The sequence below is a fragment of the Papaver somniferum genome, chromosome 1, assembly GCF_003573695.1.
Source record: "Papaver somniferum cultivar HN1 chromosome 1, ASM357369v1, whole genome shotgun sequence".
In the NCBI taxonomy this organism is placed as follows: Eukaryota; Viridiplantae; Streptophyta; class Magnoliopsida; order Ranunculales; family Papaveraceae; genus Papaver; species Papaver somniferum.
The window spans coordinates 253,971-279,549 of record NC_039358.1 but is presented as its reverse complement, the minus strand read 5'-3'; the positions used below and the strand labels follow the sequence as shown (position 1 = coordinate 279,549).

Here is a 25,579-nt window from a genome sequence, read left to right as displayed (position 1 = left end):
TGTAAAAAAAAAAATCGATTTCAAATTGAGGAACCGGCAGAGAAGGAGAAGACAATTTGAAAGGGAGTCGGGAAAATTTAGAATTTGAAAGGGAGTGGGGAATATTTAGGTTTCAAAGCCCTAACCCTAAAAGAGATTAATAAGAGTTGAAGATGGAAATGGGGATATGATTTTGTTTTTTGATTTTTATTTCGAAGGAAGAGTATTTTAGTATTTTTGCCCTCAAAAACACCCCTTAGCAAGCACTATTGGTTGGAGGAAGTAATTCATATCCCCCAATTAGCTTTGATATCCCCAATTGCGCGTTCTTTAGAAAGGTATATCAAAACTAGTCATAAAAACCCTAGATGACCAAACTTGTGGTACAAAAACCCCACTCAAATGTTGAGACTCATTAAAACTCCATCTTAAACTAAACTGATACGAAAACCCCAAATTTTAAAAAAATTGATACAAAAACCCCAAATTTCAAAATTGGTTTCATCAAATTTTATGATGAAACCAAAATTTCATTTTTTTAGGATTTTTGTGTTATTTTTGTATTGACGGGTTTTTTTATTGATGGATAGTGAACCTTTAGGGTTATAACTCGCGCACCGAAAGTATATTTCAACAAAGTGAACTTAGCAAGAGTGCGAGCCACACAATTGACTTCACTCTTGATATGGTTGAATTGGACCAAGTTAAATAAAAATAATGCACAATCAAAAGTCTTCCACATAATTTTCATATTCTCCGATAAGCCAGCTGCAATCTCCATCACTAGTGCGATTCAAGAATCTGTCCCCGTGGATAGACAGGCATCTATCCATGACTGAGTCACGACTCAAAAGATATTTAACCGAGTCACATCACTAGCCGATACCCGCCACGCGGCCGAATCTGATTCAAGACATAGACGGGGATGACGTACTACTACTCATAGGGCAGGGCTGACACTAATAAATAAAATCTGATCCTCCCCAGAAAGAAAAGAAAAAGAATAAAATTGTTCCTTCTTATCACAAACACAGAACAAAAGCTCTCTCTGCTAAAACAAAACGAAGAAACCCTAGATACAAACTCTCAAAGAAGAAGAAAGATGTCAGGATTCACACAAGATTGGGAACCAGTTGTGATCCGTAAGAAAGCACCAACATCCGCTGCTAAGAAAGATGAGAAAGCTGTGAACGCTGCCAGACGTGCCGGTGCAGAGATTGAAACTGTTAAGAAATGTAATCATCAATCCATCCTTATCTCCCTCTTGCTTTTCTCTTTGTTTTTGTGATTTAGATGTTTAATCGCTGTTATGAATTGATGTTTTGATTATAGGCTTTTTTTTTTTTTATCGAAGATCTGTTTATTCCTGTGTGTGTGAAGTTTTGATTTGTGATTAGGTGATGAGGTCGTTGGTAAATTCAACTAGTTTTCGCGCTAAATCTTAGGTTGATGTTTTCTTTTTTTAATCAGAACTATTGATTGTTTTTTATAGTTTGGGATATATAATTTGAGTGTTGTTCTTTTGATAGTTTCATAGGTTTAATATTAATATTAAGATTATAAAGACTTGTATCGTTGGATGTCTTTTCTTTGTCTAGAGTAAGCATAAATCTGCGTTTAGTTATCTTCTTTGTTTAGGCTTTTAATAGTTTTCTCCAAATTCATTAAAAGGTTTGACATTAAGATCATAGTGACAGCTGCTGTTCAATCATATAATAGAGATAGAGGTGGAAGGATAGTTTGTGCCACATGCCTGCTCAAATACTAGTTTATCACACCGCCAGTAGCAGGGGTTTTGTGGTATTTAGAAAAATTATGTCTGTGGATTGTGTCTTTGTTGTTCCCTTTGTACTAGTTCAGCTTATGGCATTGCATCTTTTTATTCAAGACTTATTTGCTGTGTTGTGTGCCTGCTATGATTGGTTATTGAAAACATAACAAGATGTTGACTTTCTTTTGCTAATTGAAAGAGCTATTGGAAAAAGTATTTGGTTTGGGTTTTAGTTTGAATTTAGCGATGAAGATTCATGTGTAGGCGGTAGACCCATATACTACCATTTCGTTTCATATGTTTGCTTCACGTAATTGCTTCTCTTCACTGATACTTACATTTGTTGTAATTTAAGGTTGATTAATTAAATTTAGAAATATCTAGAATTGCCTAGACATGGTTGGTTGGTTGTAGAATACCCAGAGAATTCTAGATTAGTCCTACTAGTTAACAAGTCTAGATTATTCTAGTATTGTACTGTCAGATAAATAGATAAGCCTAGAATTATCTATGGCTAATCAAAGTTGGTTGTGAAAATATTTGTACAATAAGTTCTAGAGTAACAAGAAGTGAGTCTTTTTGTAAACAAAGGTCTGTGTATGACCAAAGTTTTAAGAGTAATGAAATTCTCAGTATTCTTAAACCATCGGTTGAGCCAATTTTCAAATCCTTCAATACCCATTTAGCCTTTAATCCCAAACTCATATCCAACAACGTTATATTATGATTTTAGTTGTCACCCCTTTGCTATATTCATGTATTCTCCTGGTATGATATATCTTCTCGATGGCCTTAATCTATTTTTTGGTGAAACATATTTCTTATCTTTTTATCTATTTCTTTTAGCTACTGCGGGAACAAATAAAGCTGCCTCCAGCGGAACTTCATTGAACACGAGGAAACTTGATGAAGAAACAGACGTTCTTGCGCGTGAGTATTTCCTCTTTAATTTTCTTCCATGGCAGTTGCGTTTGCTAGGTTTTTTTTTGTTTTTTTACTTGCAATCTGGCTAACACATCAGATTTTCTGATCCTGTTTCGATGTGAACACAGATGAAAGAGTACCATCTGAACTAAAGAAAAACATCATGCAGGCTCGTTTGGACAAGAAAATGACTCAATCTCAACTTGCACAGGTAGTTCCTTCCCTCTGGAGTCTGAAGAAGTTTGTTCAAGTTCCCTGTTTAGTTAACATTTGTTCGAGTTCCTTGATTAATACTTAATGGAGATACCTTGTGTGTTGTGCAGCTGATCAATGAGAAGCCACAAATTGTCCAGGAGTATGAATCTGGGAAGGCCATACCAAACCAACAGATAATTACAAAGCTGGAAAGGGTTCTTGGTGTGAAGCTCCGAGGAAAGAAGTAAAACAAAATCCGCAGTGAAGAAGGATACTGAAAGTCTTCAGTAGGGTTCTCTGTTGCTATTATTACTAATATGAAACGAATTTAGTTTTCAGTATCCATGAATTTGAAAAAACCCCTAAAAAGTGGGCGATGATGTTAATCCTGTGTTTTATGGAGTAAAGCAGTCTTTTGGGCAGGATTCTAAAGAAGAATGACGTGTGCTGTTTATACTGTGCCTTACTCTTCATCATTCTAGTGATGTGTTTTTACGGCTTTCCACTTCTGCAATGTGTTCATCTTATTTTATAATCTGGTTAGTTGAAAGAAGTTGCAGCTGTAAATAATTTTTTGTGAATTAGTCGATCTATCGTGGGTGGGGGTGCTTGCAGTGATCTTTATTGCAGCTGCCACCTTTTCTATCTTTTATCACCTTCATTTAGAGATGAAAAGGCCAAGAGGAGATTGTCCAAGTTGTTAATATTTCTGCTCAGAATATACAACTTGTGATCTCTCCCATTCTCGGCAATCAACAGTAATCTTGTATTGCTGTAACCGCCTTCATCTCTGAAGATAACTTCCCTATGTGTATTAACAGTCTGTCATCATTGGTTTCCATTGATTGTCTAATCATTCTCATATTCAGAAAATCAAAATTTCCATTACTTGCAAGGCCAACATTAGGATGGTTGGCTGCTCCATATTTATACAACAATCTTTCTTTGAAATATAAATATCACAAACAAAAGCTGATATCGAGAAGATAAACATCTGAATACATTTGAGGTAGCTAATATAAGCCAGTAGGCAGTCGTAGTATAGATAGAGGGAGACGGACAAATAATAAAAGTATCTTTTGTTCTTTTTCTTTCTTTACTCACAGGCTAGTTTTGTTCCAAAGCTAGTGAGGCAGATGGCAAATGCTTGGAAAGCGGATAGAGGCTGTCTGTAATCCATTGTGAACATGTCATCACCAACCTTTCCAAACTGTAAGAGCACGACATCCTCGTCTCCTTTTCCTCCTGGTTGGCTAGGATCTACTACCGCAGCCAACTGAAAGTTCTTCACTGAAGCAACTGTTACCCGACCATGAAAATTCAAGCACCAGCACTGCAAGGGCTCATGCCACCTTGGAGCTTTGTTCCTCAGAACCATAGAGTCAGAAGTGGCTGTCACACCCTGCAACTCAACATCCTTCTTCTGCGCTTCTTCGTCAGTAACTTGTTTTGTCTCCGAACTCCGCAGATTGCACAGCATCCTTCTTGGACCTCTTGACTTTAAGAGATTGAACTTGTAAGATACCTGGCCGATTTCAAAGTTGCCAGCAGGAACCTGGGGGCTTATTTGCTTACTAGCAAAACGGCGGGTTGACGGACAGTTCGAGGGCTTTGCACCATTAAAAGGAGGTTGACTATCGTAGATTGTGAATTTGGTCCCAAGGAAATCGGAGCTGCATGAAATTATAAATTCTGTGGTTATGTAAACAGGGTTGATCATACAATTATAATTACTATTGGTAGGCAATAAACCAGCATTCAATACACTACTATACAGTCCACACCGCAGTATCTAGTTACAAACACAGGGTTTTATCTACCAACTTGGAAGCATTAGATGATGTTAGAAATACCACGGCATCAGAATGAGAATCTCACAGGCAGGGTTTTTTTTTTCAAAAGGATAGCCAAATTTTAACATAGACAGAAATATATACAAGTCTGTTCCATAATAATTTTGGGGTTGCCTTCAGTGATTTATTTTTCCAAAGTAGGAAAAATATACGATATGAGGATTTTCCAAAATTAAGGAGAGGCTAGGGCCACCTTTAGCTTCAAGGTGGCTCCTTCCCTGGTTGCAGGTACTGATATAAAGAAATAATACGAGCTATAAAAGATAAAAAAAATATTTTGAATTCCCTAATGGAAATTACTGTCAACTTAAACTATCGGTTGGAAATCTAAATGTCATTTTTGGTTATAACATGAAAAGGAAGAGTCAACAAAAATGATCTGACCTCAACTTCCCAACATATGCATTACTTCCTTGAGATATATCATCTGCGTCAAGTGATATAATATACTCTGTATGGGCACCACGCCTGAACCTTCGTGCTGCTAAGAGAAATTTTCCCTTATCCATGAAAGCTGCGGGAGTAACTCAAATGAGATAAAACCTTAACAGTTCAAGAAGCAACTGCACAAGAACTCATAGACTGAGAATAAAAGTTAGAGAACTAGTCAATCTAAACATACAAAAAGATGCAACACTTATTTTCGATTTTGAGGTCTGCATGACAGCGTTAAACCTAAAGTCTCAACATACTTATGAATGGATCAAACCTTGAAAGACAAGGAGACTGACCCCATGAAACTGGACCACGCCACTATCACTCTCTTCATCTACTAATTAATTAGATCCTTGTATTCACTTACTAACATGTCACATATATTCAGGATTTCTTAGTTTTATAGTTGGCCAATCCATATCTGCCAGCTCAAATTCATTTCTTTCCAGTCATAATCAATCAGAATTCTCTCCTTTCTTTCCAGGGTTCCAAAGTCTTCTTCATTGATTTGCCGAATCATTTATGTTGAAAGAGTTATGTTTTAATCCAGACAAACTGCTTAGACTAAAATGCTAAGTTGTTAGTCTAATCAATCCTTCTCCATTGATTATACTAATCTGCTTATTCAAATTGCAAATGCTCATGGTCAATTTATCACATCACATGTCATTCTAATTGGTAAATAACTATTTTTTTTCTATGGTCTAAGAATGTATTATCGACAGTTCCCTACGTATCCATTCAGTAGTGAATTTTGTCAGTTTTAAAGTAAGTCATCAAGTGTGGGTGACAGCCTAAATCTTCCAACTATCTGTTCCATTTGAAATGTTTACAATAAATCATAGAATGCATACACAACCTCAATATACCCAGTAAAACTAGACGGGCTTAATCAAAATCTATGATCACCAAAAGGTATGAGATACCTATATCTACCAGCAATCATATAGTCAATTACAATGAAGTTAAAATCCAAAGACTAGATGGGAAATTATAGTAAGAAAGCATAAACACAATCCCTTTTACGAAACTACTAATTCACATGATCCAAACTTAGACACCTTGACAGGGCTAAGTCAAATCGGAAAAAAACTATCAAAATGCGCACAAAAGTCAAATTTGAGCAGCTATATAAGTCCCACAGGAAACTAGCCATCATACAAATATAACTATTACTACTACAGCTGCAGAGATAAGAACAAACCCCAAAAGACAACTTACTATGTGAAGACATTGGAAAAAGTAATCTACATATATTAAGTAAAGATCTCTTTTAGTGCTTACTTGGGGTAAGTCCAAGATAAAGATAAAACGTAGAGTTCTTCTTGTTCCGTTTAATAAAACATTGTAGCGGAAAATCTCGAGGTCCCGGCTGAAATCGAAAAAATGAAAATGCCCATTACATCAAATTTAACACACCTAAATTTGTTTCAACAACACTAATTTTGAACTATCAAATGCAATAATACCACATCAGAATTGGAATAAGATGTAAGCTATTTGATTGATTTACACACAATGCCCAAATCAAAAACTAGATCAATTTGCATTTCTCATCATAAAATTTAATAATAAAATACACAAATGAAATGGAAATTAAATTCAATAAATGAATCAGATCTGGGGGCATGGAAATTGAATTCACCTGTTTGAGGGAAGAAGGGAAAGTAATTTTTCCAGTTTGAAGAGGAGATTTAACAATCCCTTTAGTAACATCTCTCCATCTCTTACACACACAAGCACAGGAAACAACACTTTTACGAATCGGCCATCGATCTTCGCTCAATTCAACTCGTTGAATAATGTTTTCGAGAATCTCCGGTAACATTTTAGACCAGCAATCCGAATCATCATCATCATCATCATCTTCTTTATCTTCATCTTGGCATTCAATGATTTCTTCTTCTTCTCTGGGATGGGTATTGTGAAGTAATTCCTGGATTAATGAAAAAGAAGAATTTCTCCTTCTTCCTCCTCCTTTGGTTGTGAGAAGAAATGCTCTTCTCAGAGTAGCCATGTCTCCACCTTCCTCCTCCTCCTCTCTGTGAGAAGAGAGAAAAAAAGAAAAAGAGAAAAAATTGTGATGGAGATTTAACAGACAGAAACAGTAATTGGTAAACCAGAAATTTTAATTTTAATTTTTTTTCTTAGTTGTCCAAATTTGCTGGTCTTATTAGGACTACGGGTTTGGTCCTTTGACTTGGTCTTCCTTATTTTATTTTATAAATAAAGTTAACTAGGCCACTTGCGCAAGCTTTGTGTGAGCCTTATTGCAGGCAGGACTAACTGGTTTGGACTTTGGTCTAGGTTGGAAAATCGGCTATAATACTTCCTTTTTTCTTTTCTTTTTTTTGATAAAAGAAAATCATTGAATTAACTGCTCAAATTGTCACCGTGTCTTGCCAGGAGACTACAAAAACTTGCAGCAAAATTATTAAAGAGGGTTATATTTGTAGTAGATTCTCTAACAGACTTTGCAACCTCATCAGCTACTTGATTATCCCTCGTACTAACAAAAGAAAAATTACAATGCATGAAACTTAAACTTAAGTGTTTTATTTCCTTCATAATATTCCGATTTTCCCCTTGGATGAGGAGAACATCTTCAGTAATTAATTGAATAACCAGCTTAGCATCAGCCTCTATATGAATCTTCTCGAGTTGCGTTTCTCTCACCCATGTTAAAGCTTCACGTATGGCCATGCATTCTCCAGCTTCAGGACTCAGAACTCCATCTGCGAAGCTTCCTTTGATCCTTCACAATTTCCTGTATTAGTTCGTAACACAATGCCAGTTCCAAGCATATTAGTTTCATGACTGAAAGATGCATCTACATTAAGTTTAAAAACATCAGGAAAAGGTGGTTATCACTGTGATATCATGATAGCATTTAAATTATTATTAGTAATGCAAGATTCATGCAGATGAGATAGCTTGAAAGTTCCCATTTGGTAAATTGGCACTGAGTTAAGAACATGTCTAATCATAGTAGATCTGCCATCTTGATTAAGAGATGTAGAAGACCAAGTTGAATATCTGCGCATAAAATTTTCTTAAATGGCTTTGAAAACTTCTTTTTTTGAATGTCCTAGAAGAAAAGGGGAACCAAGATATCTTTCTTTGGAGGTCATAGGTTAACACCAAGTAAATGGGTGAGAGTTTCAACAACTTCAGGTGTTGTTTTCTTGTTGAAATAAATTGAGGACTTCTCAAAATTAATTACTTAACCCGACTGATTGCTAAAGTTATGTAGAAGGTCCAAAAGATTGTTAGCTGAAGTAATATTTGCTTCAGTGAAAATCAAGAAGTCATCTGCAAAAAGCAAATGATTAATGGATGGAAAATTTGTAGCCGATTTAATACCTTTAATGGTCTTGATAAAAATTCCATTGCAATAATAAATAGATATGGTGATAAAGAATCACCTTGTCTAACTCCTCTTGTTGGATGTGAAAAAGCGGGGGTCTAACAACCACACCCAATATTTTGCTTAGCAATCTGTATGGACAAACTCCAATATACTTTCAAAAGAATCAACTAGACAGTCAAACTCAATCTTAGGAAAAGTACATCCAAGAGTTATATCTCTATTTCTTAACTCAATCTGCAATCAAACAAATGGGAACTTGCGAGCCCGATTGAATATAAGAAATAACTTGGACGGTATCAAAAACCAGTATCCAAGTGTCAATAAATTTAATCAACAACCAAAGGTTGGATTCACAATTGATTGAACTTACACACAACCTGTGATATTTCAATTATATAAAAAATATAATGCGAAAAAGAAATAACACATACATCAGAAATTTTGTTAACGAGGAAACCGCAAATGCAGAAAAACCCCGGGACCTAGTCCAGATTTGAACACCACACTGTATTAAGCCACTACATACACGAGCCTACTCTAAGTTAACTTCAGACTGGAATGTAGTTGATCCCTAACCAATCTCACACTGATCAACGTATAGTCGCGTTCCTTACACCTCTAGAACCACGCCGGATTCTGCGCACTTGATTTCCTTAGCTGATCTCACCCACAACTAAGAGTTGCTATGACCCAAATTCGAAGACTTGATAAACCAATCTGTCTCACACAGAAAATTCTATTGAATAAATAAATCTGTCTCCCACAGAAATACCTATGAGTTTTGTTCCGTCTTTTGATAAATCAAGGTGAACATGAACCAATTGATATGACGAAATTATATTCCCGAAGAACAACCTAGAAATATCAATCACCTCACAATAATCTTAATCGTATGGTAGAGAAACAAGATATTGTGGAATCACAAACGATGAGACGAAGATGTTTGTGACTACTTTTTATCTTTCCTATCGGAGATTAAATCTCGAGAAAATCGTAGAGAAGATAGTACTCAACACGATAGAAAACAACAAGATCATAAAAAGCAACTACAGAGAAAATAGTTGGGTCTGGCTTCACATTCCCAATGAAGTCTTCAAGTTGTTAACCTGCTGGGTTTTGGAAAAATCTAAGGTCAAAGGAGAATTGACTCTAGTCGCAACTAGTATCACACATGAGGTGTGGGGATTAGGTTTCCCAGTTGCTAGAGTTCTCCCTTATATAGTCTTCAAATAAAGGTTTGCAATCAATGTTACCTTGGTAACAAAGTATTCAACCGTTAGATCGAACTTAGATTGTTACACACAAATGAAAAGTGACTTCATTTAGATATGAGTAACCGTACCTAAACGTGTACACCTTGTTGGCTCAACAATAGTTAACCGAAGTTAGCCATATGAACACTTTCATATCAACCATATTCATCTTAACCATAACTAGTTCAAATGACTCAAATGGAACTAGTTCTAGAGTTGTTCAATTGTTTATATTCTCATAGAAGTATACAAGACACAATTGAAGCAAAATCGATTTTGATTCACTTGAATCAATTCATGAACATTACAGCCACGGTTTGCAAAAGATTGCATTTCTTATTATATAAATGTATTAGTTCATCAACAAATCGATTTTAGAACATAACCTACTCAAGTATGAAAACGGGTACGCATACCTAAGTGTCCGGACTAAGTTTGAGTTCGCCAGTATGCGAACGAGTACGCATACCTTCCAAACTCAGTTGAATTTTCGGAACTTGAAACTCATGCCAGTACGCATACCAGTATGCATACTAGCTTCCCTGACTTTCATTAGCCAACCAGTACGCATATGTGTATGGATACTATGGTTCTTGGACTTGGAATAACTTGCAACAATTAGCATATAAGTACGCATATTGTGCTATATCCAATCATAGTTATTTGTTCTAAACTCCCATTTCAGTCATTGAAACATTCTTGGAAGATGACAATAACTGTCTCACACAAACTATTAGCTTCAAAGCAATTTTCAAGTGATCGAATGATCATACGAAACATTCCGAGTCTACATCAAATAACCGTCTCACACAAATCATGTAAGATGTTACAAGGTGATTTTCACATGATCATCTTTTGACTTTCGTCAAGAATATAAGATGAACTTGGTTAAAGCGAAAGCTTAACAACACATATTTCGAGAAATATGTAAGCGAGTTAAACTTAACTCGAAATATCAAATGTGTATAATCGAAGTCTATATAGCTATACGACTTTTTGTCTCAAATAGGAGATAGAGTAGATAGACTTTTGAGTGATAGATGAGTTCAAGTATCCACATACCTTTTGTTGATGAATTTACACAAGCTCCCCTTAGTAGTTCTTCCTCTTCAATCGACGGACGACGTGAAGTCTAATGCTCAACTACACTTTCTATCCTATTCCGAGACTTAGATATAAGCAGACTAGAAATCAAGACTTATAGTTTTGGCAACTAAACTTGACAAACAAGATTGAGATAGCAAGGCTTGCGAGTTCGACCGAGCAGTGCTCTAACAAGATGAAATTCTTCACAAGGGACCCATTAAGTATAACAGAAAGAGATGTAGTGCTGATGCATTGATGTATAAGGTTACAGAAGTCCTCACTGAATCCAAAAAAATTAAGAACTTTGATCAAGAAACCCCATTCCAATCTTTCAAAATCCTAGGACATGTCAAGCTTTAATGCCATCAAACCAATTTTTCTTCTTTTCTTTTTGATGGAGTGAATTATTTCTTGAGCAATAACAGTATTATCACTTATTAATCTTCAGTGACATAAGCTGCCTGATATGGTGATATAATTTTCTCTATTAAAGGCTTAAGTATTTTGACAATGAGTTTGGATATAATCTTGTAAGTGGTATTACATAGACCAATTGGTCTATAATCAGCTGCACAAGTAGGCGTTTTCTTTTTAGGGGTAAGAGGGATGTAAGTTTTTTTTATCTGTTTCAGAATATGCTTGGTTTCAAAGAATCTAGTGATCATCTGGCAAACATATTCACCAATAATATTCCATTGGCTTTTATAGAAACCTGCTTGAAATCCCTCAAGTCCTGGAGCACTCCATTTCTCCACACTTTTAAGAGTATCATGAATCTCTTGATGTGAAGGAATGGTCATAAGAAGAAGATTTCCATCCTCAGATATGATTGCAGGAAGAATCCTGAATAAATCTTCATCAATATTAACAGTAACAGATGTACTTATATATTTGAAATGAGAAGTAAGATGATGAGATATTTCCTCTCTTGTATGGAGCCAGTTATTGTTGTGATCTTGCAGAGAGTCAATGTTGTTTCTTACTTTTCTTATGTTGGTCTTTGTATGAAAATACTTGCTATTGTTGTCCATATTATTAATGAAGCGATCTCTGGATTTTTGATGATAGAATTCCTCTCTCTTTTGTGCCAATTGTTTAAATCCTTGTTAATGCTGAGAATTTTGTTGTGATTAACATAAGAAGGAGGTTGAGCTTGTAAGGTAGCAAGTTCTTTTTGCAAATCATAAACTTTTTGATTAACATTACCAAAATGACTCTTATTCCACAAAGATAGCTCTTTTCTTGTTGATTGAAGCCATTCGATTAGTTGATAACCAGGAGATCCAGAAATACTAATCTTCCAAGCTTTCTCAATCACCGCAACACAAGCTTCATCATTCAACCAAGTAAGAAAAAACTTAAAAGATTTCCAACATTTAGGAATGCTAGAATCAGAAACAAGCATTATAGGACTATGATCACTGCTAACTTGAGTAAGATGCATTAGTTTTGAGTTAGGGTAATTTAGGTTCCAATATACATTCCCTAAGGCCATATCTATCCTTAATCTTCTAGTTCCAGTACCTAGATTATTTCTAGTCCAAGTGTAGTCTTTGCCTACATACCCAATATCCTCAAGACCATAATAGTTAATAATGCCAATAACAAACCCATTGGCTGAAGAAGATACTCTAGTATTATCATCTCGAAGGTGAAAATTTAAATCACCAATAAGAATCCATGGACCATTGTGATTGCTACCTATCTGTTGGATGTAATTCCACTGGTCTTTTTTCTTAGCAAAGCTAGGATAGCCATACACACATGAAAGTAAAAATTCAGGTTTGCTGGGTTCATGTTGAACAACTAAGTTAAACATAAGTAGTTCACAAGTGAAACCATTTTTCCATAAAATAACTAAACCACCTGATAAGCCTACTGGTTCAATGAAGGCTTGATTAGGGTATTGATAGTGACTTATGACAGGTTTACTTTTATCCTGACAGGTTTTTGTTTCACAAAGGAAAATGATATCAGGATTCTGAGTTCTAATAAGATCAGAGAGATGATTCCTAGTTGCAACAGACTTTAAACCTTGAACATTCCAGGAGATAATCTTCATTGTGCTATCGAAATTTAAATTGCAGCTTAAAATTGAGAAATAAAAGAAGATACCTAAAACACTGGGAAGACTAAGTTTATGGTTTTTTTTAACGTAAAACCTAACGTAGTAGTAAGTGCATGCAGAAGTGGATGTGAAATAAATGAGGATGGTGTTTTTAATTTCTGTTATGTAAAATTGACGAGCAATGATTATTGCAATAATAAATCTCGAAAATAGAGAAACTAAGAAAAAATAAAAGTGTGTAAGAATTACCCGACTCTTCATTAATGCGTTTTCAAGATGTTCTCCTCGGGTTGTACACCTATGAGCTTCCAGGGATTCTGTGATGACATCAGAACTGGTATTGGTAAAAGAAGACTCAGCTTCATTGTGAACAGTAGAAGGATCATTTGAAATTCTAGTTCTTTTGCCTAGTATCATCAACACCACTGGACTCATTTTGACTCAATAAGAAATTCATATTGATGGGACATCCTCCTTAGGAGGAATAAAGGTAGTAAATTTAGTGAAATTCTTTTGGTTCTTCCTAGGAGCTGGAGCATTAGTAGTAGGATTAGACAAGATGGTATTCTTCAAGTTGCTGACTTTACTAAAAAAAATAAGGCTTTTCACGAGCATTTACAAGAAAGTCTGTTGCATCCTTACATACGACTTTGTAATGCTTGATTATGTAACAGTCAGTGCAGATGCCACTAAGCTACCTATAATTGGAGTTTGGTACTCAGGTTTAGACAAACACTAGGCTTTGGTCTAACATTTGTCCAACCTTAGGGCTTGGTACCTGGACCAGACGTTGACATGCATTGACTGTTTATGACCATGCTTCACTTAATTTTATAAAATAAAAATATTTTAAAATTATTAGTTTACAAATATACCCCTAAATTGAATCTAGGATTAACTGTTTGTACCCTTCAATTTTATCGTCTTGGATTAAACCAAAACCAGATCGAGGAGTTCTCTCTTCTATTTTTCTTCTTTCCTCTTCTCGTTTCTTCGTTATTCTTTTCTGTTGCTGAGTTGAGCGGGGATTGTGAGTTTTGATTGAGATTTGATATAGGGGATACAAATTGATGTAAGTGTATATACGTTGAAGGTGATGAGGTTGCTGTAAATTGTAGAATAGATCGATATTAAGATCGTGGAGATGCAAATGAGAATATCATATTAGGGTTCTTAAATCAATTTTTGAGATTGAACAAAATTCATAGGATGGTCGAGTTATTGATAGCTTAAGAACGAAAGGGTTATCCATTGATTGATGTTATGGTGTTGGTTGCTTAAGAATCGAAGAAATTAAGGTTTCTTTAAGTCTGAAGAACAAGAATATAATTGAGGAGTTAGGGTTTAGGAATTCGATTGAAGTTCAATCAGTGATTGACAAAAAGGAATTATAGTCTGGGTATAGTGATTGAAGATAAAATTCATAATTAGGGTTTGAAGGTGAAATGGAGTTGTGACGGTGGTTGTAATGGCAGTGATAAGGTAACAGAGAAAGCGATCGGTAGTAGTGTCGGCGACGTCATGGACAACACTCAAGTGTGAAGGAGTTGTTCTGATGGATGATCCAGTGAATGGAGAATCTGTAAGTGCTCGGTTGCCGTTGATATTCAATATCAGCAAAACTGTTCTTTCCATGTCTCATATTCAAAGAAAAAACCTATTTAATCTCGGAACAACATCGAACCCATCTCACCAAGAGTAGATTCCGACAATGGGTTAAGAGAGATTTCCGATTAAGACAAACTCAGATACCGAGATGAGGAAAGAAAGAAGATAGAGTTGCTGATGAAGATGAATCAGAACGAGAAGAGCAAAAGTTCCGAAGTGTCTCAATTAGTGAAATCTGGGTTCCATTTGAAGGATGAGATCTGTTAATTGAGAACATAGATGAAGAATGATGAGTATTCTGAGTTTTGAAGGGATATAGAAAGTGGGTATAATCTATAATCATAGTTGGAGAGTTGGGTTGTATCTTAAACTGAAGACAATGAAGAGATGGGTATGCTGATGGTGTTGTCTTAAAGATGTGTTGATTCATTGCAGGGTCTTTCGAGTTTATAAACAGGGTGATATTTATGAGTTTGTATACAGTTTGTTATAGGAAATGATGGAAGATTAGTTTTGCACTATGGATTGTCTGTATTGAGAAGTTAAGAAGTTAAGATTTTTTGTAAATACTAAGAAAACTGAAGGGTATTATAGTAAACTCTTTAATAATTAAATTTTGTATTAATTTTCTAATAATTACTAAACAGAAGTTAGAACTTAACCTAGTCAATATGGTCAACGTCTGGTCCAGGTACCAAAGCCTAACGTTGGACAAATGTTAGACCAAAGCCTAGTGTTGGTCTAAACCTGAGTACCAAACTCTAATTATCCATTTTTTATCCATCGAGATAAGCCTACATTAGTGATAGCTTTTACTCCTATTCTTAACGGATTTGTTAAGTCAATATTGACACAGACTTTAACAGGAACTCCTCTAACTGGTATGACGTCTTTTGGTTCGATAGCCACAACTTCACCCCATGATTTCTCCAATTTTAGTTACAACTTCTACATTCATGTGCTCAGGTAACAGAAACTTTTGTTGAAGCCAGAATTGTTGAAATCCCCAATATTTTTCTGTATAGACCATGTCAGGTATGTAGTCATGAACCACCAGTAGTCTCTTGTTAATGCTCCATGGACGTTCATCAATAACCTTATTTAGAAGAGACCAGTTGCTAAACTTAAAGATGAAAAATGTTTGGATCAATCTCGACAATTCTGCGATCTTCTTCAGACATAAAAGTCCATGTGAACTGGATGTACTTCTCCACCATATCATGATTCATGCGTCCTTTAATGATAACCTTACCAATAGCACTGGCTTCCCAAGCATTTCCTTTTACTTCTTTTTCATTATTATTATCTTGTTGAAATATTACCATTTCATTAGTGTCACCCAGATCTAGAGATGCTTGCTTGAAGTTGTAACCAATTCTCCTCCATCTTTATGATGCTGAGAGTTTCAGGGTTTGCAGAATTTTGTTGATAGTAAAAACCTAAATCAGCAGAAATAAATAACGTAGCAGTGTTTTGGCTAATTAATAACATGATATTGTTACACTCTTTTCCGTATTATACGAATTAATAGTAGGAGATATTTGGCTCATATAACAAAGGTAACTACAACTGGATAAAGGCTGACCGAGTATTAGGACGAGCCAAAATTTCCGTTTGACTTTGAGTTTGATTTTTTTTTGAAAAAATGGAAAGGTGGACTATAGTACTAGACCTGGTTACTGAGTTGAGACTAAAATGAGTTTTCTTCCGCCAAAAACCAAGAAATCTATCACAGATCTTATGCAAACACATGATTGAAGAAAAAAGGAGAATTAGTTACACATAATAAATTTGAAAAACTTATGCAAAGATATAATCACTAAAATGTGAAGGATAAGTTATAAATGCTCTACTGAAAACCAAAGAATTCAAAAGATATTAGAAAAGATTAAAGGAGATACTCATTTTACGATCAAAAATTGAGAGATTCATGAATTTGAAAGTAACTGAGTCAGCACATCAAAGTCGCCCGATTCGCAGAGAGAAGAGAGAGTTGAGCGGCTATAATACTTCCTTTGCTTCGTGAAAAGTGACACCTTCCCTTTTTTCAATTATACCAATTTTTAGGTAAAAATAAAAAAAATATCACTGCTTATCTTGAAAGAGTTGCGGTAGATATTTTTCTTTCTTTTCTTCTTTTAAGCAAATAAAGGTAAAAATTCAAACATCCTTGGTAAAATTGTAATCGATCGGCATATGCTATAAAGATTCCTCACGACACCTACAAAAGGGCAAGCAATATCTATTATATTGTGTAGGTATCACTTTAGCGACTTGAGTGACAAATGATTGGGTGGTGATACAAGTGATTTGAGTTCGAAACTCGCCGGCACCGAATTATTACCGATCAACGATCAAAAAAGACAAATCTTGCAATCTTTTTCCTAACAGGTTTCAGTGGGACATAATTAACATACTGAAGATACCAGGCAGTCCATCCTATCATGACTTTCTAATTACCATGGCATTATGGTACCCTGTTATTTTACTTGTTTTAGAATCTTTTTCTTAGCAAAAGGTTGGTTTTCATCAGTGTTGTGTTTTCAGATGGCCTATAGGTACCACTGAATCTACACCATATGAAAATGTCACTTTTCCCTTTAGTATGTGTCTGCTGGCCTTTTGTATTTGTATTTTGTGTTGCTTGCAATTCAACTGTGAATTCTCTATTTATCTTTAATGCTCCATGCCAAAGAAAAAGATGATGTATACAGATTTTTATTTTATGTATTCAAAGAAGGGAAAAAAATTATATGTAGAATAAATTAGTTTCTTGATTTTCTTTTAACTTCCATGTTTTCCAGTCGTCTCTTTTTGCCACCTTAATGCTCACTGTAGACTCATGTGATCACGCTTTCTGCTACAAATGTTGATGGTTGATGAGCTGAACACTCAGCGAGACTGTGATTGGATCAGAAGCTCTAGCAGCCAGCTAAAGTTGATGGTCCTCATTTTTGTCAAAGCATCTTAGGATTGCTCTTGCTAATTCATCTGGCAACATGGTATATTATGCTTTAATGTATGTGTAATCTGGATCTTTGTGCACGCTATCGTTCTAATCACCAACGCCTGAATGCCTTTACAGTTTCTCATAGTATCTTCTTTGCTGCTTTCAAGAAAAAACAAAATCAATGGTTAATAGTAAAAGAGATAACTCACTCAGCATGATAATAAAAAACTTTGAAATAGGTCACCTTGTCTGAAACAGATGGTGCAATCTTCTCCACTGCTCGATCAAAGTGTGTTTTGTTGATCATCCATTTCTTCATTTCAAAACTGCCCTCACCTGACATTCGCTTCTCTTCTAGGGCAATCATGGCAGCTTCATTAATCTGTAAAGCATAAAGTCAAAACAGTGAAGCTTGGAATAATAATAGAGAAGCTGATAAGCTGGATTTCAAATTTATGCAACTTTAGAGCATGGGATGCATACCACTGCAGCAAGATCAGCTCCACTTAGATTCTCATAAGCTTCTTCTTGCCCAATTGCAGCCAAATCTACATCCTCAGATATGGGTTTATTCCTGGCAATGGCTTTTAAAATCAACCCACGTTCTCTGGGACCCGGAAGAGGGACATACATGTGTTTCCCCAGCCGACCCGGTCGCTTGATAGCTTCGTCCATCACCTCGGGTCTACAGGTACGTACCACAGCAAGATGTCAAATACTAAGAAGAACAGAAGTTACTATGTTTTTCTTTCCTTCACAATTATTTTCTGAGTCAGGACAGTAAGAAATTTGAAAGATTCTAACCTGTTTGTTGCACCAATTACAAACACACCTCGTCGTTTATCAGCCCCATCTAGCTCTATAAGTAGCTGAAATGCAAATGGAAGATCCGATCCATTTACATTAACATACAAAATGTGTAAAATACTAAAATATAACAGACTGGCTTTGAATAGTATCTAACCTGGGTCAATGGCCGCTCAACAACCCATCCCCCATCTTTTCCCCGCTTTGTTGTCAAAGCATCCACCTGACAAGAATAGCAACGTCTTCCGCGAGTTACAAACTCAGGAATTTATATTATAAACTTTATCGCTAACAGATAATGATAAACACAATACCTTATTGAGTCAGAAATATAGGAGTGAAAGAACATAAAGGGGTCTAATAACAGTGTTGAGTTCAACAACTGGCAGAAAGTAACAACTGTGTACTGAAACAAATAGACAAAAAAAGAAAGGAACAAAAAACTTGCGAGGTGCACATGACAAAGGAGTGATGCAAAAAGAAAGTCTTTATTTTTGAATTTCGAAAGAAGAGTAACTTAATCAATCTCGTTTATCTTTTTTTTTTCTTCACAAAAGCTTCAAGAGAGGATCCGATTATAAATTTCATGGGTTATTAAGAAGCATATGATCAGGCTCTGCAACATAGATTATGAAGGCAGCACTCTTTTCACCCACTGTCAGTATTCCACATTCACATTTTACAATTCAACTATTCATGAAGTGAGAATTAAAATATTGGAATTGTGCCATAGTTAGATATATCAGGTGTTATTAGCCTTATAAGACAACACTAATGGTAATTGGAGAAGTTGTAAGAAGAGCCTGTGTACCTCATCAAAGAAAAGAATGCATGGAGAACATGTCCGAGCACGACTAAATATTGTTCGTACTGCCAACTCACTCTCTCCCACGTACTTGTTCAGAAGTTCAGGTCCCTATTTATTTGGTGACCAAAGTTAATATGTAATCTTAAGCAAAACAAACTACCAACCAATTTCAAATTCTAAGGAACAAAAAAAGGAAAAACAGAGAGGGAGGGAGGGAGGGACCTTAATGTGTATGAAATTTGCTCCAGCCTCATTTGCTATGGCCTTGGCAATTAGAGTTTTACCACAACCAGGAGGTCCATAAAGCAAAAATCCTTGCTCCAAATCTACGCCAAATTCCTGAAGAATCAAAGCCAATGAAAGATATAAAAAATGCTGACAACCCAAGTAACTAGATATCTATCAAGGTGCAGAAAATTTGTGACAGAAAAACTAAATTCGCACTTAAGTGTGTATTTGTGCGGCCAACGGAGGACGAGAAAACATGGCAGTAACATCATCAGAAGCACATGGAATTCAGCGGAAAGGCATAGCAAAAAGATTTAAAAAAAAAACTGCATAAAATATATACAAATTAGACAAATGGATTTTCCTTGATGCCATGAAGACATAAAGCTATGAGTGAGTCAATAAGAGCTTCATGCCATAGGAGGACATAGAGCTACAGAGATCATTGCATCATGCTCTGGCTTCCATGTTTCACAGGACAAAGTGCAAAAACAAGAATACGCCAATCATATAAAGAGAGGAGTATTTATTATATCCTTAAACTTCAGTATTAAGTTACTGTAGACACTTACAGTTGCAAACATAGAACTTACCTCAAATTCCTCGGGGTGTTTTATACGGCTAACAATATACCGGTCAAATTCCTTTCTCAGAAGATCAAGCCCTCCAACATCCTCCCACTTAACATTAGGAATAGCTGAGAATCCTTCTCTTCTTGATGATGGTTGAATCATTTTTACTGCATCCTGCACATTTGGAGGAACTTGATAAATAAAATGTCTCATACTCAAATAAACCTATGATGCTTTTCATACAACAATTTTGCAACGAAATATACTGATGCGGAGACACAACTCGGGATTAACAGAAAAGTATCTTTATCCACTCTTGGTGCGAGGAGTGATAACATTCTTGCACATTTTTGCACTACAAATGGAAAATAATGAAAGGAATAGCATCATGAATAATATGAGGCAGTCATATACTAAGAGAAGCAATTTCCCTCACAGAACATAGGACATGAGAAAGATAGGTCGCACTATTGCATATATGAGTTTGCACACGTGAAAATTTAACCCGAAATTCTATTTGATCACTACATAATTGATAGTTTAGAGGTTACCTCAAAATCACCCATGCTAATGCTGAGCCCTTCCATATCCCCAGCTTCCCACGATTGCCTCCACCACTGTACATTGGTCTCTTCATTAATGGGTTTCCTGCTATCAATTATTCTTTTCATCGCAAGATTACCAGCCTTGTTAACCAATGCTGACAAGTCAGCTCCAACAAAGCCCGGTGTAGCTCTAGCAATTTTCGCAAGATCAAAATTACAACCCATCTCAAGTCTAAGATTACGTGACAGCAAGGATAAGATTTCAGCCCGTGCTTTTTCATCAGGAACACCCAAAGCAAACTCTCGATCAAATCGTCCAGGCCTCCTGAGAGCAGGATCCACAGCATCAGGTCTATTTGTGGCTCCAATTACAAGAACATAACCAGGTTTTTTTCCAGAAGTTGTTGAGCCAGAATCTGCATCAGTTTTTCCTAGGACTTCGTATGATTCATCCATGCAAGTCAATAGCTGTGTCACTATTCGTTTTTCCATCTCCCTCTGTAGATTTTCCCTTTTAGAAGCAATAGCATCAATCTCATCAATGAATACAATAGAAGGAGCAGTCCTATATGCTTTTGAGAACAGATCACGTATGTTCTCTTCAGATGCACCTGAAATCATTCAATATACATACAAAAGATTTAATAAACAGAATCTAAAACCCTTTGAACTTAATACAAACGTATGCAAGAGCAAACGGGAATAAGCCACATTGCACTGAGGAAACCAAATACTAGTTGTTCATTGGAGCGTGTGTTTTATGTGGTTTGCCTGTCTGGTTTTCTATATTCTTATTGCAAAGATATATAAGTGCCGACCCAAAGCCCGAAAAAGTAAAAGACAAATTACAAAGAGATTAAAATGTTAATTTGTATCAAACAAGCATAGCAATGGAATTCATACCTGAGACACCAGAAACCACTTCAGTAGCAGATATTTTGTAAAATGAAATTCCAGTTTCATTCGCAATAGCATGAGCAAGCTTGGTTTTGCCACATCCAGGTGGTCCATGTAACAAAATCCCAGACAGAGGCTTAACTCCCAAGCGCTGAGGCAATTCTGGATGGCAAAGTGGAACAAGTATCTCATTGATCAACTCATCCAGAATCCCTTTAATTCCTCCAATATCCTTAAACATTGGCCCATCCTTCACCACCTTATCGTCATCATTCTTTGCCTCTATATCTCCAACAACACCCTTTGAACCCCTGCTCGAATTACCCTTCCCGGTTGTTGTTTCACCTTTACTTGGTCCCACTCCCATCATTTGTGTCTTCTTCTTTGATTCAGTATCAACTTCGATTTCCAAATTCTTCTTTTCTGAATTCTCACCCCTGGGACGGTAACCACCCCCTTGATTAAACCTAAGCATATCTCTCATCAAATCGGTTTCAGGTCTTACTTTTTGCTCATAAATTGCGTCACTGTCAGATGTCGAATCACCTCGATTTTCTACTTCCGAAGCATTATCATTTGCTGAAGAAGATACCGACCCTGACGGGCAATGCTTTTCCTTCATCCTCCTCTTCTTCTTATCCTTTTTATTAGCAGGAATCGGAGAAGCGGCAGCAATATCATTGTCGTCAAAATCATTACCTCTTTTAGAACCTGAATTTCTTTTCTGTTTCAACTTCATTACTCGTTGGACACGTTCAGTAAATTCCCCAACCTCTTCTTGATTAGTGTATTCGGGGAAATCAGTTAGAAGATGTTCAACAATTTCATTTACTCCTAATTTACTATGTTTCGATGATTTTTCTAGTGTTTCGATTCGCTTACGAAGATTGAAAGGACTTGTTAAAGGATTGGAATCTTTACGCTTGGTCATGTATACAAAGTACAAACCCTAGATTGAACAAAACCAAAATTAGGGTTTTACCTGGAGTGAAATTCAAAAACCTACTGCAACTCTGTAATTAACTCCACCACCGCCCTTTCTTCTTCTACTAAGCCAAAGCTGTAATTAGGGTTAATTTGGAATGCTATTTCCACGACTCAGAGTTAACACTCCACAGCCGCAAATGATAGAAACCCAAAGCAGCTGTAGCTTTAAGTCGCAAAGTGCGAACCTTGCGAAAGATATTTGGTCGGAAGTTGGAGTTTAGACTCGGACTCGGTCTGAGAAGCGCTGGAACCCGAATTAAGAGCACCCGCTTTCAATCAAAGGAGCTACTAAGACTAAGAGCAAGACAATGGGTGGGCCGAAATGAACACACAATGAATGAGGTAGAGGCCCTAGTAATGAAGCAAAGGACGGTGAACACTATATGTTCAGATATTCCGGTTGTCAACCGTGCTTTTCGAAATGGTAATGGCCCATAACGTGTCCGTCTAGAATCTAGATAAGATTTTTTTTTTTTTTTGGAAATCTCATAATTTTCTTGTAGATATTTAAATTGACGTTCGTATCTGTTTCAACAAGATTATTGGATAGGGCGTTCCTTATATATTTTTTTTTATTTTGAAAGAAAAACACAAAGATTTTCATTGATAAAGCTTGCTTACATGACAGATTTTTCAGCTTCTAGTTTAGCATTAACATAATTTGGAAGGTTCACATTCCATTTCCTATTACAATTATTAATCCTAGCATACCTGGCAAGAAGATCTGCCACTTGATTACTTTTTCTATTTCTAAAACACACAACAACAATACCTATAAACAATTCACTAGATGATGACATTCTCTAATAAGATTACCATCTTCCCAAGTAGGTATCTTGTACATCCCATTGATGTTATCCATCACTTTCTTGTTATCCTCCTCAACTATGACATGCTGAAGTTGCAGTTGAGAAATCCATTGGAGAGCTTTAAGAGCTGCAACTTCAGCTTGATTGACATCCCTGAATCTTTCTACCAAGGTCCATGCTTCCACCAATTGACCTGTAAAATATCTCTAATAGTTAGTGCAATTCCAGCAATAGGATTACCAGGTAAAACAGAGGCATCAACGTTAATTTTCAGCATTCCTCTGTGAGGAGGATTCCAATTATTTATGTTTATACTTATACTCTCAACTGTTTTGTTGCTATAACATAAGACCTACGGCTGATTCAAGTATCTGTTAGTTTGAATTTTATTCTCAGTGTAGAAAGTATGGATTCTGCTCTTTATGCTATTGACAGAGCATCTTTTGTTCTCAAATACCAACTCACACCTAGGCTTCCATATAAACCACATTGTGATCACAATGAGATTTACAGTGCGCTGTTTTCCAAAATTTATTCTTGAGCCTGTGTTGTCCCAAGATTTTATCCGTTGTTGCATATCTTGGATATTGCTTATTTCCTTAGAAATGTCTGGAGATATGGCATTCCAAACACTCCTGGCATAAGTACAATGGGCTAGAAGGTGAGTGATGGATTCTACTTCTGATTGACATCTCTTGCATCTACTATCTTGCATCTGGCCATGTCTGGTGAGTCTTTGGTTGACATGGAGAATGTCTTGAGCAACTTTTGATAAGAATAACTGGCATTTATGGGGTATCTTGAGATGCCATAATCCTAACCAAAATTTAGCTTCTTCTTCTTTGTTAGTTAGACTTTGACTGCAGTGACAGAGAATGTCTTTATAAGTGGAATTGACAGTGAACATTCCATTGCTTGTGAGAGAACACTGAATTTTGTCTTCATGCTGGATGAAGGCTTTATGTTTAATATTTTCTCCACCTGATCTTGAGTGAAGCAGATTTGTAGAAGACCCACATTCCAGTTTCTTGTGTTCATATCAATGAAGTCAGCCACCTTCATGTGATAAGGAACAACTGATCGCTGTCGTATGCGTTAAAAATAATTCACTTTCACACTCAACTAGATATAAATATAGTACGTGATAAGAAAGAATTCGTTCCCACAGAGAGGCTTTTGTTATTATCAAATTTTCAGATTCTTAAGTAACTAAAGGGGGGGATTTTTGTTTTATCTAAATAAACAAAGCAATAAAAGTAATCGAAAGCAATAAAATAATTTGAATAATCAATAAGGAGAAGATATTGGTCACGAGATAATATCATTCACAAACATGTATTTTCATCAATGACTACAATTGATATTTTAGTCTCTCATTTATTAGAAGTCCTAGGATATCTTGATCGCAAGAGTATCCCGTTTATTTCCCGATTTTATCACAAACAACATTAAAAGATGCTATTGTGAAATCTACCTAGAAAGCAACCTAAAGTGTAAAAGGACAATTAAATTTAACTCCCTAAGAGCAATAAGTTCTATGAAATAAGACTAATCAATGCAAACAAACGTGTAAAAGCACTAATTCGTTTTAACAAAGGTTATGATTCATATGTGACTAGTAGGATATATCACTACAAGCACTACTCACATTTATGCTACTTATAATCAGGAACTATCACTTTTTCGTATAATAACCCTAACCTAGCAATAGAGATGAAGACTAATCTAATTGATTCCGGACTCAACCAAACTAGCAATCAAATCATAAAACAATATAAACCACGAATCATAAACAATAAAGTTGAGACAAAACTAATAAATTGATTCAAATATCATGCTTGAGAAATCAACTTTTATCCCATAACCAATAATTGTGTTTAGCTACTCATAGATTTTGAGTTCATCATAATCATAATCAAAAATAAATTCAAGAAGATGAAAAATAAACGAAAGCAAACCCTAGTAGAATCGCCGCTCTCCAAAATTCCAAGTAGAAAATACGTGATAAAAAAAAGTAGAAACTTTTTCCTTTTGTAGCTTTTCATCTTTCCAAAACTAGGTCAATCCTCCAAAAGCCCATATCCAATGTGGTCCACTAAGCCCATATGTGAAAATACCCATGTAGAAAGTATGTCCCAAAAGAGGTTGCCGGAAACTGGTAAACGGCCGTAATTTGGCCGGAGAAGTCGCCGGAAAAGAGCTCAGGTGATTGGCAAAGTCCACCCGGCCACCGGTCAAACATAACAGTCAACCCTTAAAGTTAACGACTGACTAACGGTCAATAACGGTAGATTGAGTCAGGCTTTAGTCAGACCTGAGTTAAGACCGAGTCAGATCAGCTAACTCATCTGAGTGGGCTGAGTTGGTATTGGCCAAAACCATTGTTGTTGCAGTCTTTCACATGTTGTAGTTGGTGTTGCGCCTTTATGGACTT

The 25,579-nt window shown here is 36.0% G+C and overlaps 4 protein-coding genes across 4 annotated transcripts; 1 reads left to right on the top strand and 3 right to left on the bottom strand.

The window, feature by feature from the left end:
* The first annotated feature begins 938 nt into the window (after nucleotides 1–938).
* Nucleotides 939–3,419, top strand: LOC113276513 (multiprotein-bridging factor 1a-like). The gene is made up of 4 exons (XM_026526132.1): nucleotides 939–1,214; nucleotides 2,597–2,680; nucleotides 2,803–2,885; nucleotides 2,998–3,419. Exons 1-4 carry the CDS (start codon nucleotides 1,082–1,084, stop codon nucleotides 3,115–3,117), a joined length of 420 nt encoding a protein of 139 aa, XP_026381917.1. The 5' UTR covers nucleotides 939–1,081; the 3' UTR covers nucleotides 3,118–3,419.
* Nucleotides 3,420–3,731: 312 nt separating this feature from the next.
* Nucleotides 3,732–7,276, bottom strand: LOC113276507 (tubby-like F-box protein 1). The gene is made up of 4 exons (XM_026526123.1): nucleotides 6,803–7,276; nucleotides 6,442–6,529; nucleotides 5,107–5,236; nucleotides 3,732–4,542 (listed from the first exon to the last, which is right to left on the bottom strand). The coding sequence occupies exons 1-4, from the start codon at nucleotides 7,172–7,174 to the stop codon at nucleotides 3,966–3,968; spliced, it is 1,167 nt and encodes a 388-aa protein (XP_026381908.1). The 5' UTR covers nucleotides 7,175–7,276; the 3' UTR covers nucleotides 3,732–3,965.
* Nucleotides 7,277–11,303: 4,027 nt separating this feature from the next.
* LOC113324596 lies at nucleotides 11,304–12,928 on the bottom strand. The gene is made up of 2 exons (XM_026572907.1): nucleotides 11,881–12,928; nucleotides 11,304–11,719 (listed from the first exon to the last, which is right to left on the bottom strand). Exons 1-2 carry the CDS (start codon nucleotides 12,926–12,928, stop codon nucleotides 11,304–11,306), a joined length of 1,464 nt encoding a protein of 487 aa, XP_026428692.1.
* Nucleotides 12,929–17,186: 4,258 nt separating this feature from the next.
* LOC113276501 (cell division control protein 48 homolog C-like) lies at nucleotides 17,187–22,517 on the bottom strand. Its single transcript, XM_026526112.1, has 10 exons — nucleotides 21,356–22,517; nucleotides 20,459–21,063; nucleotides 19,929–20,081; nucleotides 19,330–19,446; nucleotides 19,111–19,215; nucleotides 18,457–18,522; nucleotides 18,297–18,361; nucleotides 17,976–18,177; nucleotides 17,737–17,874; nucleotides 17,187–17,648 (listed from the first exon to the last, which is right to left on the bottom strand). The coding sequence occupies exons 1-10, from the start codon at nucleotides 22,278–22,280 to the stop codon at nucleotides 17,622–17,624; spliced, it is 2,403 nt and encodes an 800-aa protein (XP_026381897.1). The 5' UTR covers nucleotides 22,281–22,517; the 3' UTR covers nucleotides 17,187–17,621.
* Nucleotides 22,518–25,579: the final 3,062 nt, after the last annotated feature.